Below are 12,809 nucleotides of genomic sequence, written 5' to 3' on the forward strand. Positions count from 1 at the left end.
TGCTCTGCTGACCGGGCTGGCACCAACTGTGCCGTCCCCTCTGCCGACTACTGACTGCACCGAGCTGGCAGCACCGGGCTAGCAGCGACTGTGCCAGCCTCCCACCAGAGTTGCCTGTTGTTCACTCAGCTGTGTTAATTGTCAGGCAAGGTTTCCCAAATCCTCTAGTGGTTCAGCTCTTTAGTGATTTCAACCCATGGGTAAACCTTCTGCTGACATACAGGCAATGTCCCTACTTTCAAGAAACAAAAGACTCCAAGGGGAGTCATTAATTCTATCTTTTAATAATGGGAGGTGAGAGTCACTCCATGCCTGGGGACAGCCCTTTGCCAGGGCCAGCACAATCCCCATAGAACATTTCTCCACCTTCCCTTTATTAGGCTGAAACATCTGTCCGCCCCCTTGTGGAGTTCTGTTTAGTTTAGGGTGAAGTATTCTATCATAACAGACTAAGCACAGTTTTGCTGACATCTGTTCATACAATTGAAGGACAACATTTCATTACCCCAGCAATTAACACAAAAGTGGTTTGTAGCCCAAAACCAGCCCTGCTAACCATTTCCCATTATGCTCAGCACCTAGGTGAATTATGCTAAATACCTAATTGTACTCATGCAGATACAAAGCCCATGCAAATGAAGTGCCCCCCTTTACTCAGACACTCAGACCTTGCTTACAGTAATATGGATTTTCAAAAACAGGTGATTAAAAGTTAGGCTTCTAAACAAGTGATACGATTTATAAAAATGTTCTGTACACCAAGCAACTCCCATTGGCTTCAATGGGAGTGCTGCCAGGTGCCCACTACTTTTAAATATTAGGCTACTGATTTAGGAGCTTAAATACAGCCCCCAAAACCCTAACTTTAAGCTACTGTTTTTTAAAATCATGGATGCACACACACCTTTTACACAGAGTAGTAAGATGATCAGATAAAATATTGTTGATAAGTTTTATATGTCAGCCTGAAAAACAAATAACAAAATCAGCCTGGTTTATTTACATTGTAACTTTACTGTCTGGCTCACTGACTATATTATAGTGATGAATCTCTGCAGTAAGAAGCATTATCCCAGACTTAATATCCTTCAGACAGGCAAGGAAAGGTGCATAATGGTCTTGTGTAACACTTGTTACGTGTCCCTGTTTTTTTAAATTTGACCCTGCTCATATATCTAGTTAATGTCCAGAGCATCAAATACTTTAGCAACTGTTGCTAGCACTGTATCACATATTGTTTAGATAGATTTTGTACTCGATAAAAAAGAATAAACTACATTTTAAAGACATTTTGACTGTCAGAGAGAGCAATGAAATAACCTTGCTCTAAATTTTAAGAGCAGAGTCATCTTAATATAAACAATGCCCACAAAAGAAAGATTCTTAAAGACTAATGACATGGAATTTTCCATTCAAAGGGATACTATTGTCAGTTCAAATGTGGCCCTAAATTTAAGCTATGTAAAAACAAGCTTTTACAAGACCTAGGCCACCAATAGAGACATTTTCAAAAATTTAAAAAGAATGGCAATGGACATAATTTTTTTTAAACAAACAAGCAAAAAAACCCAAAACATTTCCTTGCAGTATATGTCAGCCCATCATTGTACCATTAAGTTAAGTCATAGGAAACCCGAAGATGAAATTGATTAGAAAGTCATGATAAGCCAAAGAGAATCTGACTAATTCATTTTCAATCCTCAGAGAAAAACAAACAGCATAAATAGGGGCAAAAGAGCAAGATTTTAAAACATTTTCTGTTTTCCTTTCTTAAGGGCCCTTCTTTGAACACTCAAAGCTCCTGTTAACTTCTGGAATTCTAGGAATGAAGGATGTAGTCTTCAGGTGTTATCTGCAAAATAGGTAAGGAGATTTATTTTAAAAACCATAAAGGATTGCCATACTGGATCAGACCAGTGACCCAGCTAGTCAAGTATCCTCTCTCCAGTAGTCTGCTCTCCAGTTGACACCAGCTGCTTCAAAGGACGGCACAAGAAACTGTGCAGTAGGTAGTTATGGGATAAGCTGTCCACAGGGAAAGTTTCTTCCTATCCCTTATCAGTTAGAAGTTGGCTAATGCCCTGAAACATGAGGGTTTATATCCCTTCCAAATCTTTTTTTAAATATCTTTACTTTGGAACTTAACTCTGGATGTTTTCGTTATGTTTTACCCTACACAGTGACCTTTCAGTGCAGAATATAAAACACAAAGTTTATCTGATTCAAAGAAGCTGACTCAAGAGTCCAATTCAAGAGTGACATAATGTGGTGGGGTATGTTACATTATTTTGCCACTTACACCCGACAAGTAACATGCACTGATTTTGTATTCCTCGAGAATCAAATTCAGTCTGGTGTGAGTGGATGCAATTCCCTTTGAGACCAATTTATAGTGTATGTGTGTGTGCGCGTAAGAGCGTGAGGAGGCTTTCCAAAAAACCCCCAAAACCTTTCATGCTCTTAATAGTAACTTCTCCTGCTCCCAGTTTAAGTTTAATCAATTTAGGGCACCAAGTTGGATGCGGTAAGTGTATGTTACCTCTTTTGCCACTTATACCTCACATGTAGCTAAAACCACTGTTTGTAACACTTCTGGATTTGGCCCATAAATTCCTCTAGGATGTGCACTTCCCCTCTCCATACATTTGGCTGAATTAGCCCATGATCTTTATACTCACACAATCCCACATACATGAGTCGCACTCAGACTGTTTTCAAACAGAATGTATACATATATGTTGGCATTAAAGCAGTTTGAAACAGCAAATATATATATATGTATATGTGTATGTAGGTATAAATCCAAAGCTCCAATTGATTTACAGACTCATCTGGATCCCAGAGCAGTGGTTCTCAACCTTTCCAGACTACTGTATCCTTTTCAGGACTCTGGTTGGTCTTGCATACCCCAAGTTTCACCTCACTTAAAAACTACTTGCTTACAAAATCAGACAAAAAAATACAAAATTGTTACATAGCACACTATTACTGACAAATTGCTTACTTTCTCATTTTATCTGTATGAAGTTTTAGTTTGTACTGACTTCACGAGTGCTTTTTATGTAGCCTATTGTACAACTAGGCACATATCTAGATGAGTTGATGTACCTTGGGAAGACCTCTGCGTACTCCAGGTTGAGAACCACTGTTCTAGAGCATAAGAACAAAAAAAACTCAAGGGATACAGGGTCATATGCTAGTTTATTAGCCACAGAAGAGAGAAACAAACACAATCCAAACCAGCGTCCCTTTACAAGGCGCTTCACTGCCATGTCCACAAATCTTTCCTTCACTAGATTCTGCCTATCCTCTTTCTTATTTTATACTTTGAAAAAGGGTCCCAGCTATCCTGCTCTTAAAGAGATAACATTCTATCACAGCATCCCGCTCTTTGCTGTAACTCCTTAGAGTATTCTTAAATAATACAGGAACAATGGGCAAAGTCCTAAGAGAGGTGCTGAGCGCCCACAACTCCCATTAATATTAGCTCAGCACCTCTTAGGATGTGGCCCCCTGCTTGCAAAGACTCTAGCAAACTTTAAGCATCAATGACCTCTTAAGTACGTAACATCTGGAAGAAGTATAAAAGGGAACAAAAAGAATGATAATGTTTTAAAGACTGTTAAAAATAATCTGGCATACATGTAATTATAACAGACGTCAAAACCTCCCACAGAAAGCTGGAAACTACAAGGAAGCACAGACTAATACAATTACCACGATGCTTATCTGCCATTTCCTCAATTTCTAATTAAGAGATCAGAACACTGATAAGTGATTCAGGGAATCCAATTTATTTAATTTAGCAAAAAACTCAAGAGCCACCAATCAATCACAAGACTTTACTCAAGCATATGCTGGATCACAGAAGCATCCACTTCTCCGGCCATCAGACTGGTGTGTAGACTTTGGATTGTTGCTTTGTTCCCAAAATGCTGTCTCCAAAGGACAAATGCAGCCACAATCTGTGACTGCACATTGTGAGGGTGATTAACTTTACATCTGTATATGTCATTCTGTGACAAACCCAAGTACAGTACAATATGCTCCCACTCAGGCCCCAGACTCCTGGCAAGTTTGTTAATCTGCTGATCTGTTGGTGGGTTCTTCAAAATGTCTGGTGGAATTCCAGTTATCCTGTCATCTGGAAAAAAGAAAAGAAAGCGTACATACATCACTAGGCAATATTTTGGGCAAAAAATGGACAAGGTTAATGCAGCCTGAAGCTTCAACAGAAGAGTTAAGAAGGTTTACAGTTAAAGATGGAGGCCTGGTCTACACTGCTGTCAACAGGAGATACGCGAGTTACACCCACCGACTTACTTACATTACCATACTGCTGAGTCTCCACTGCCCTGCATTGACACCAGAGACGCCCTCCAATCAACACAACCTTACTCCTGTCCGGGGTGGATTAATGGCGTTGACCGGAAAGTTCTACCGGGATCGATCGAGCGGGTCTCCACAGACCGCTCAATTGATCCCGCTGCATTGATCCGTGCAGCCCCAGCAGTGTAGACAGACCCTGAATTAATTTAGGGAACAAAATATATATAAAACAGAAGGATTCATTTTAAAAAAGTAAGATGCTAACTTTTGTTATAAAACTCTCAAATTTAGGAAAATTAAAAACCTACACCAGCAGTTCTCAAACTTCATTGCACCGCAATCCCCTTCTGACTAAAAATTACTGCATGACCCCAGGAAGGGCGACCAAAGCCTGAGCCAGACCCCTGCCAGGGCGGCAACGGGTGGAGGGGGGGCCGAAGCCAAAGCCTGAGGACTTCGGTCAGGGCAGTGGGGCAATGGGCTTTGGCTTCAGCTCCAGGCCCCAGCAAGTCTAACGCCAGCCCTGACTACCCACTTTGGGATCCCAACCCACAGTCTGAGAACTACTGACCCAGACATTGTGATCCTACTCAGTGTATGTCTACACAGCCTGCGGAAGTGAGCCTCCCAGCCCGAGCTGACAGACTTGGACTCTCACTAGCACTCCAAAAAGAGATGTGCAGACAGCGCTTTGAAATTGCAGCTTGGGCTGGAGCTTGGGCTCTGAAGCCCCTCCCCCTGCCACCTTCCTAGGCTTCAGAGCCTGACCTGCAACTTCAGTATCTGCATAACTATTTTTTAGAGTGCTAATGCAAGTCCTGCTAGCCTGAATCTGTCAGCCCAGGCTGGGAGGCTTGCTGCCACAGACTGTGTAGACGTACTCTCAGAGGCCAAGATTCAAAATTGACTAGTGATTTTTTTTCAGGTGTCAAGCTGGGCACCCAAGATCACCAGTCACTTTTGTAAATTTTGGTCAGAGTTTATGTCATAGTTATTAAGGTCAGAAGGGACCATTATGGTAATCTAGTCTCACCTTCTGCACAAAACAGGCCAGAGAATTTCACCCAGTAATTGCGTCAAGCCCATAATTCCTGGTTTAACTACAGTATATCTTTAAAAAAAAAAAATCCAATTTTAAAGACTTCAGGGGATGAAGAATATTCGTCCCTAGATAACTTGTTCCCATGGTTAATTAACCTCACTGCTAAAAAATTGTGCTTTACTTCTAGTCTAAATTTGTCTAGCTTCAGCTTCCAGCCATTGGATCTTGTTGTGCCTTTGTCTGTTATATGAAAGAGCCATCTACTATCAGAAATCTTCTCCCCATGGAGTTACTTACAGATTGTGATCAACTCATCCCCTAACCATCCTTTTGTTAAGTGAAATACATTGAGCTTCTTTTGTCTCACTATGAGGCACGCTCAGATCATACTTGTAGTTCATTTCTGATCTCTTTCCAATTTGTCAACATCCTTTCTGAAGTATGCCCATGACTAGCAGACACAGTATTGCAGTAATGGTCTCACTAACGCTTTACATGCTGGTAGTAAAATCTCCATACCATTTCTTATCCCCTTCCTTATGTCCCCAATGATCACATGTGCTCTCTAAGCTGGCACATTGCACTGTGAGCTCATGTTCAGTTGGCTATCCACAAGGACCCCTTTATGTGTTGATGCTTTCCCAAATATAGTCCCCCATCCCATATCTGATCTACTTTCAGCATGACCTACCTTTCATGCATTTAACTGTATTAAAATACATGTACTTCAAATGAGCCTAGCTTACCAAGCAATCAAACTTGCTCTGTAGAACTGACATTAGTTACCACTCCACCCATTTTTGTGTCATCTACAAAATTTGCCAGCAATGATTTTATAGTTCCTTCCCAGATCACTGATAGAGATATTGACCCCTGTGGGATCCTACTAGAAACGCCCCCAATGGATGGTGATTCCCCATTTAGTTACTTGTGATCTAGCAGATAGCCAGTTTTTAATCATTTTCACCAAACTGCCCCGTGTCCCCTCTCCATTCCTGCCAACACAATCCCAACCTCCAACTCTCTACCTCACTTAGCTATTTGGCTTCTCCCTATTTATGATCTCTTTTCCATTACAAATTATTTCCCATAATCCCACTTCCCTGACCTGACCCAGCTCCATTAATCTGGCCTTCCTCAAATCTCTTTCATAGAATTTCTTCTAGTCACATGGTCCCATTAGCTCCTGAATTTTGTCCAAGCTCCCCAGTGCTTCCCCCAAAACTCAGACATGCACCAGAATGCATTGCTAACCTCAGAAAATCCCAATGCCCTGCAAGAATTTAATACCAGAATCAGAGACTATAGTACCAATACATCCAACAATACAGCTACCTGAGGAAGTGCATAGACTGCCATTGTTCACAGTGTTTAAAATGTTAGAGGAACTGAATGGAAAACCTATAAACTTGAGGGGCCTTCTTGAGAATTCCTTATTGTAATTTCAAAGAAACTGAAGAGGATATTTTAGATCTCAATGTGCTGGTCAGAGACAGTCTTTTACCTCTAAAGTCATAGCTGATACTATTTACATTAAAAATGATGCGATTAGAAAGAAGATATTACAAAAATGTCTATGAAACATATTCATCCTTTGATACTAGCTGTCCCTTGAGATTTCTCCCTGATGCTACGAGCCAATGAATTTTGTCCTCTAAATTTGTTGCTTGGGGGATTTCATCAAAATGGAAGATAAATGCCAGCAAAGAGCACGCTGATTAATGCCTACGGATCTCAATAATGAATAAGCAGCTAGCTCCCAACAAAAGAGCTGCTTTGTGAAATCTTATACATGGCTCCAATATCATGCTCACAGTCTCCATCAATGTAACACAGTAACAGCAGCAACAATGCAGCACTCCCTTTGCATCATGAAAAGTTTCTTGTCAGGTATTTTTTGCATAAAATATCCAGTGCTTGCAGATCTTTTGGGTCATTCAAGACTGAGGCATACTATCAAGAGCTGTTTTGAATAAACAAAATAGTTACTTGTCTGAAAAATATTTTAGGTTCATCATATCTCCAAACCGCTAGAAGAGCCCTGGGGGGGTTGGATGGTTAACAGGGAACTGATAATAGGGTGCCCTGCCTTCCTTAAGTCACCAGTGCAAACAAAGCCTAAGTCAGTAGTGGCTGAACAGTATGACCCCCAGATGGCCATTTGGCGGCTTATGGGAAATAAGTTGGTGGTAGGGTGACCATATTTCCCAAAGGAAAAACAGGATACTATGTGGGGCTGGACCAAGCCGGCCAGCCCACCCCCTCCCTCCCCTCCATGCAAGGCTGGCATCGCTGCTAGGCCGAGCCCTGCCTCCCCATCCCCCTCCCCCCTGCGAAGCTGCCACTGCCATTCGCTCGAGCCCTGCCCCCCTCCCCACGTGAGGCTTCTTTCACCGCTCGCTTCCTCACCCGTTCCTCTGCTCCCAGCTAGGGGTCACACTGCACTTTTTTGGCAAAACTAGGCATTATCCTGCCCTTCCATTCTCTGATATTAAACAGATTTTACTACATCTAGTTGCACCCCAGGGAACCCCAGTTGGTACCAACTAGCAGGAAGTACAGGGGTCAGATAGGGTTTTACAGGGATCCCCTGGGTCAGATATCTGCATAACAGATCACCAGCGGGTGGCATGAAAGGTCTCGACCAAGAGCAGTAGTCTACTGGTTGCCATAATCATTGCAAAATGTATGTAGAGATAATATTTAAGGAGTGATGTATCTACACTGAAAATTATGTTCTTAAGGTCTGAGTAAGGTAAGTCACCAAGAGGTGACATACCTTGGACGTGTTCCTTTCAGATAGCAGGTAAGGGACACTTATCTCCCTGTTTGATCATGTGTTCGTTTGCCTCATACCGGAGGCCTATTTGCCTAGTGAGCTAGATGCCAGTCAAAAGGCTGCGAAATCTACAAAAGAGCAAATCTACAGGAAGAAACAAATACACCAGGTGGCACGTCCTGGTTATGAATGCAGACAAACGATAGGACTGGTACAGCTGGCGGGAGGAGGGCAGGAGGGAAGAATCTCACTGGATCCTTCACCTAGCAGACAAGGTGACAGCATGTCTGTCTCATGAAAGGAGGCTTAGAGCCAAGCCTGGCTGTGAAGCGCTGCAAGGATTTTGGGTGAGCCAAACTCTATGAGAACGTAAGAGTATCGTGGTCATTATGTCTAATGTCTAGGATGAGTGTTATCATTTTGTTTTATACGTAACCATATTTTTCCACTACTTCTACCTGAATCTCTCTGCCCTGGTAAATACATTTTGACTTAATTTCAGGAAGTGCTGTGCATTAAGCCGAGCGGTGACTCGAGGTAGAGCTGGGCAGCTGGAACGTCCTGTTTCTTTGGAAGCTGTGAATCTGGGTATGCTGCAAGTGGCCAGCAGAGCCAGAGGCTGGACACTTCCGGGAGAAGCTAGGAGGGCTCAAGGACTGGAGAGTGACTATTGCCAACCTGCAGTGTAACGGTGGGGCCTGCAAACCCTAGAGGGGAGGGGCTTGAGTTGCCCATGGCTGGTGTTGTTGGGGGAACCGACCCATGGCACAGACAAGGCTTCCTCATGCTGAAGGCAGCGAGGTGCCTTGCCACCCTGGGTAGCCCTGGGTAGCCCTGGGAAGCGTTGCACTAGCATCTTGCCTTCAACAGGTTATCAGCCCTTTAATAAGAATAATAAATAGGCATCCAGAAAAACTTTTAATCTTCCACTTAATCCATTATGGGTGCACATGTTCCTGGGATGTTAGCCAGATGATACATTTAATACAAAGCATCGTTATTTTAGCCCCATTGTATACTCCATGTTTATTCTTTTTCTTATATAGTAGCACAGAGCTATTGGAACAGGTGGGATAGATAGGTAATATTATTTAGATATATAAAGAAACTTTTTATTTTTGTTTAGAAATATTGAAATAGATAATTGTAGATACAAATTCAAAGTTACATAAAAGATGGTTGAGGTTTAGTGTTATTACTGTTTTACAAAAGCAAGGGCATTTCAGTTAAGGGTGAAATTTGCTATGTGGCCTCCACACCTACACTCACTAGAGCAGTAGTTTTCAACCTGTGATCTGTGGACCCCTGGAGGTTAGCAGACTATGTCTAAGATTTCCAAAGGGGTTCTCCCCTCCTTTCGAAATTATTTAGGGGTCTGCCCATGAAAAGAGGTTGAGAATTAGTGCAGTGGAACACACTGAAGTAGTATCTAAAGGGACACTTTGTAGTATTATTTGTAGTATCTGAACAACACGTTAAAGACTCAGGACTCGATCCTGCAAAGATGTACACGTGTTTAACTTTAGACATGTGACTTCTATGCAGCCACTTGTGTGTGTGAAGTTAAACATAGGCTTAAGTCTTTGCAGGAATGGGAACTTTCACACCCACATTTAGAAATGGGGGCAGACAGGGTGTTGGTAGGTGTGACCCAATTTGCATGCATTAGGACCGAAAGAAAAGCATTAGGGTTTTGATCCTTGTTCATTGAAGCCAATGGCAAAGTTCTCATTGACTTTAATGCTGCAGGTCAGGATTAGGGCCTGTGCTCCTGAGCTTCCATACCAGCGCATAGACTGGAGAATGGTATCAGACTGGTGGAAGTGGAAAGCAAACAGAACCAGGCCGTAAACAGAACATACCACAGACACATACCCAAGCAAAACCTGGCTCTCCCTTACTAATCCAAACAGCACAGCCTTACCTGGGGCAAAATGGCTGGATACCACCTATGAATTCCCTTGTTCTTCAGTGCTTTTCTGACTTACAGCAACCTACAGGGGCCATTGAACTGCCAGGGGTCAATGGAGCTCTTCAGTAATGCCCCTATGACAAGGGAGGTAAGAGGAGGTGGTATAAAGCTAACCAATGCAGGCTTTGTGCCACCTAGAGATTTTCTTATCAGGGGACTCCCCAGCTCGCCCCTTGAGTCAGCTTTAATGCTGCTTTGTGCCACTGGAGTAGTCTCGTCAGGGCCAAGGATCTGGTCCTTCCATTCCCACGATTGCTGTAAATCATTAGTAAGTTCATAATTCCCACAGAGTTCACAGCAAGCATATCAATATTCTCAGCACTGACTCTCTCCTCTGGGTTTCACTCAGAGCACAGTTCTTCCCTGAAAAGTGCTGGAGTTTAAAAAAAAAAAAAAAAAAAAAGCAGCCTGGAGCTTAACATTTCTCATATCTCAATGACTCCATAGCAAATCTGCTCACTTTACAAATCCCATGAGCCAATTGCCTGTCACACTTGGCATTTAGCACCCAAATGCTCTCCCTCCAGCCCCCTACACGCCTATGCACTTGCTGAATTGAAACGAATCCCAGCTCTAACAGCGGATACTGAAATGGCAGGCGTAAAGCTGCCAGGTTTTGTACTGCTCTAGGTGTGATACATTATACAAATTATTTATAGAGCGAATGTGCATATCAGCACATAATTTGCATGTCGTTATTAACTCAGGGCATGGACTGGAACAGAATTTGGCAGCTCTGGCAGGGATAGGTAAATAGGTGGGTGAGAACTCAGGAGCATCTGTGGAGTAGCTGGGGAGTGGCAGAGAAATCTGAGTGGGAAGCAGGGGGGAAGTGGATGCTGTGGTGGTTGGTGCTGCAGCAGGGCAGAGCACTGGGGCTCCCAGCGACAAGGCGTTTGGGCTGCTTGTGGCAAGGCAGGATAGAGCGAGCAAGGAGCTCTGAAGGCCTGGGGGGGCTGGGGAATAGTGTGTTGCAGCTCCTGGGTGGGGGCGCCTGGAAGGTGGGGGAGAGGGATAAAAAGGTTCCAAGACTCCCTGGGAGCAGTGTGGGTGTGGGAATTTTGCTGGGGATGGGATGGCTTAGCTTGGTTTGTACTGAGGGGAACCTGGGGCCGGAATTCAGCCTCTCTCTTGTGCTGCTGCCCTCTCCACCTTCTCTTCATGGCTATTCCTTCTTGGGCCCGTTCCGTCAGGCAGCACTGTAGGCAAATGCCTGTAGTCCCCTGCAGCATATCCAAAAGCGTGAGATCTAGTCTGCTCTGTGGGAATGCATGACTGGACTGTAAGCTACATGTCCTGCAAGATGCATGAAATTTGGCAGACCTGCACAAGGAATATGTACAGCACCAAGCACCTTGTTTGCAAATACTTGGTAATGAGAATGAAGCATTAGAATGACATTAATTATTCTAAACTTCAAAGGGGGTCAAATCCTGCTCCCATTTAAGCACAAGAACAGATTCAAATGGCTGACCGTTGATGTGGTCTGACAGATTACCCAGAAACTATCTTCCAATTTCCAACTTTGTGCAAATTAGACATCAAACTTTCTCAGGAAAGGAAAAATAGCACTTTGGAGCAACTCCAAATAAATAATGTATTCTGGAACAGGAAGATATTACTTATATACATATCACCCCTTTTCCATACTGTCTACAACGGGATGAAAGAGTCTGAACCTTTCAGATCGATGGTGGTCTTTCTATTAACATCAGTGGGTTTTGGAAAAGTATTTCAAGGATCAAGGAAAATGGATTTTAGATGCTCTAATATTTGAATTTAGGCAAACAAGTTGGAGGTGTTTTAGAACGTTTACCTTATCAAAGTCAATTGAAATAATACAGATTAAAACATTCTATGGCAGGTACATAATCCCCTGCAGGTATCACTGTGTACAGCAATCTGTCGCTCTGTGCTGAACACCTGTGAGCAATGAGCAGCATTTCTTCACCTTGGGTGAACGTGTCCATAATGCAAGATTTTGGCAGGCCCTACCCTACTCTCTCCCCACCGCTCTCCTGGAAGGGGTTTTTACTCACTCCTTAGCTTTGCCTACTTCTCATAACCCAGCATGAGAACAGCTGCTTGTAGTCCTGTCTCATAATTGCTGCCGAGAATTAGCTGACTTGTAAGTGGAAACTCCCTTTCCCTTGACTTACAGAATGGAATCAGTGTTTTGGAAAATCCTGGTGATAAAAAAGTTATACCTCTGCACAAACAATAGGCCAGATGCTTTTCTCAGTAACACCTGTATAAATCCAGAGTAACTCCATTGCCTGCTGTAGAATGTGATCAGAGTCTGACCCATTAAATATACAGATTATATTGCAATACAGAATCTGTACCAAGAATACAATGAGGAAAACACCACAAGTCTTCCAAAACCTCAATTTTTTTCAGGTTCAGTTAGAACTTGCCTGTTTATTCCCCATCCCTTCAAGCCTACTGTAACACCAGCTTTAATGAGAAGATTATGCAAGTTCAAGATACTGTTGATTCAGGTATATACTGTAGGTATAGTTTTGTTCTGCAGCCCTTGTTTTCATGTCTGAATTAATTCAGTATGGTTTGAAGCCTGTGTAATTTGACAGTTTCTAATCTGATGAATGCAAACAAAAAAGTCATTAAAACGCAGAATATGTATGTATAGTACCGGAAATCACAGCCACTGACAAGTATCCATATGA

General features: G+C 42.8%; 1 protein-coding gene across 2 annotated transcripts in view; it reads right to left on the bottom strand.

The window, feature by feature from the left end:
* Positions 1–3,778: 3,778 nt before the first annotated feature.
* Positions 3,779–12,809, bottom strand: part of CRADD (CASP2 and RIPK1 domain containing adaptor with death domain) — a 100,664-nt gene continuing 91,633 nt past the window's right edge. For both annotated transcript variants that reach the window (XM_067559817.1, XM_067559816.1), the window contains exon 4: positions 3,779–4,144. In XM_067559817.1, the coding sequence (XP_067415918.1) occupies positions 3,843–4,144 (302 nt within the window). In that variant the 3' untranslated portion in view covers positions 3,779–3,842. The remainder of the gene's footprint in view (positions 4,145–12,809) is intronic.

The sequence above is a fragment of the Emydura macquarii genome, unplaced genomic scaffold, assembly GCF_026122565.2.
Source record: "Emydura macquarii macquarii isolate MOO-44397 ecotype Brisbane River unplaced genomic scaffold, CSIRO-AGI_Emac_v2 contig_2205, whole genome shotgun sequence".
NCBI classification, from domain to species: Eukaryota; Metazoa; Chordata; order Testudines; family Chelidae; genus Emydura; species Emydura macquarii.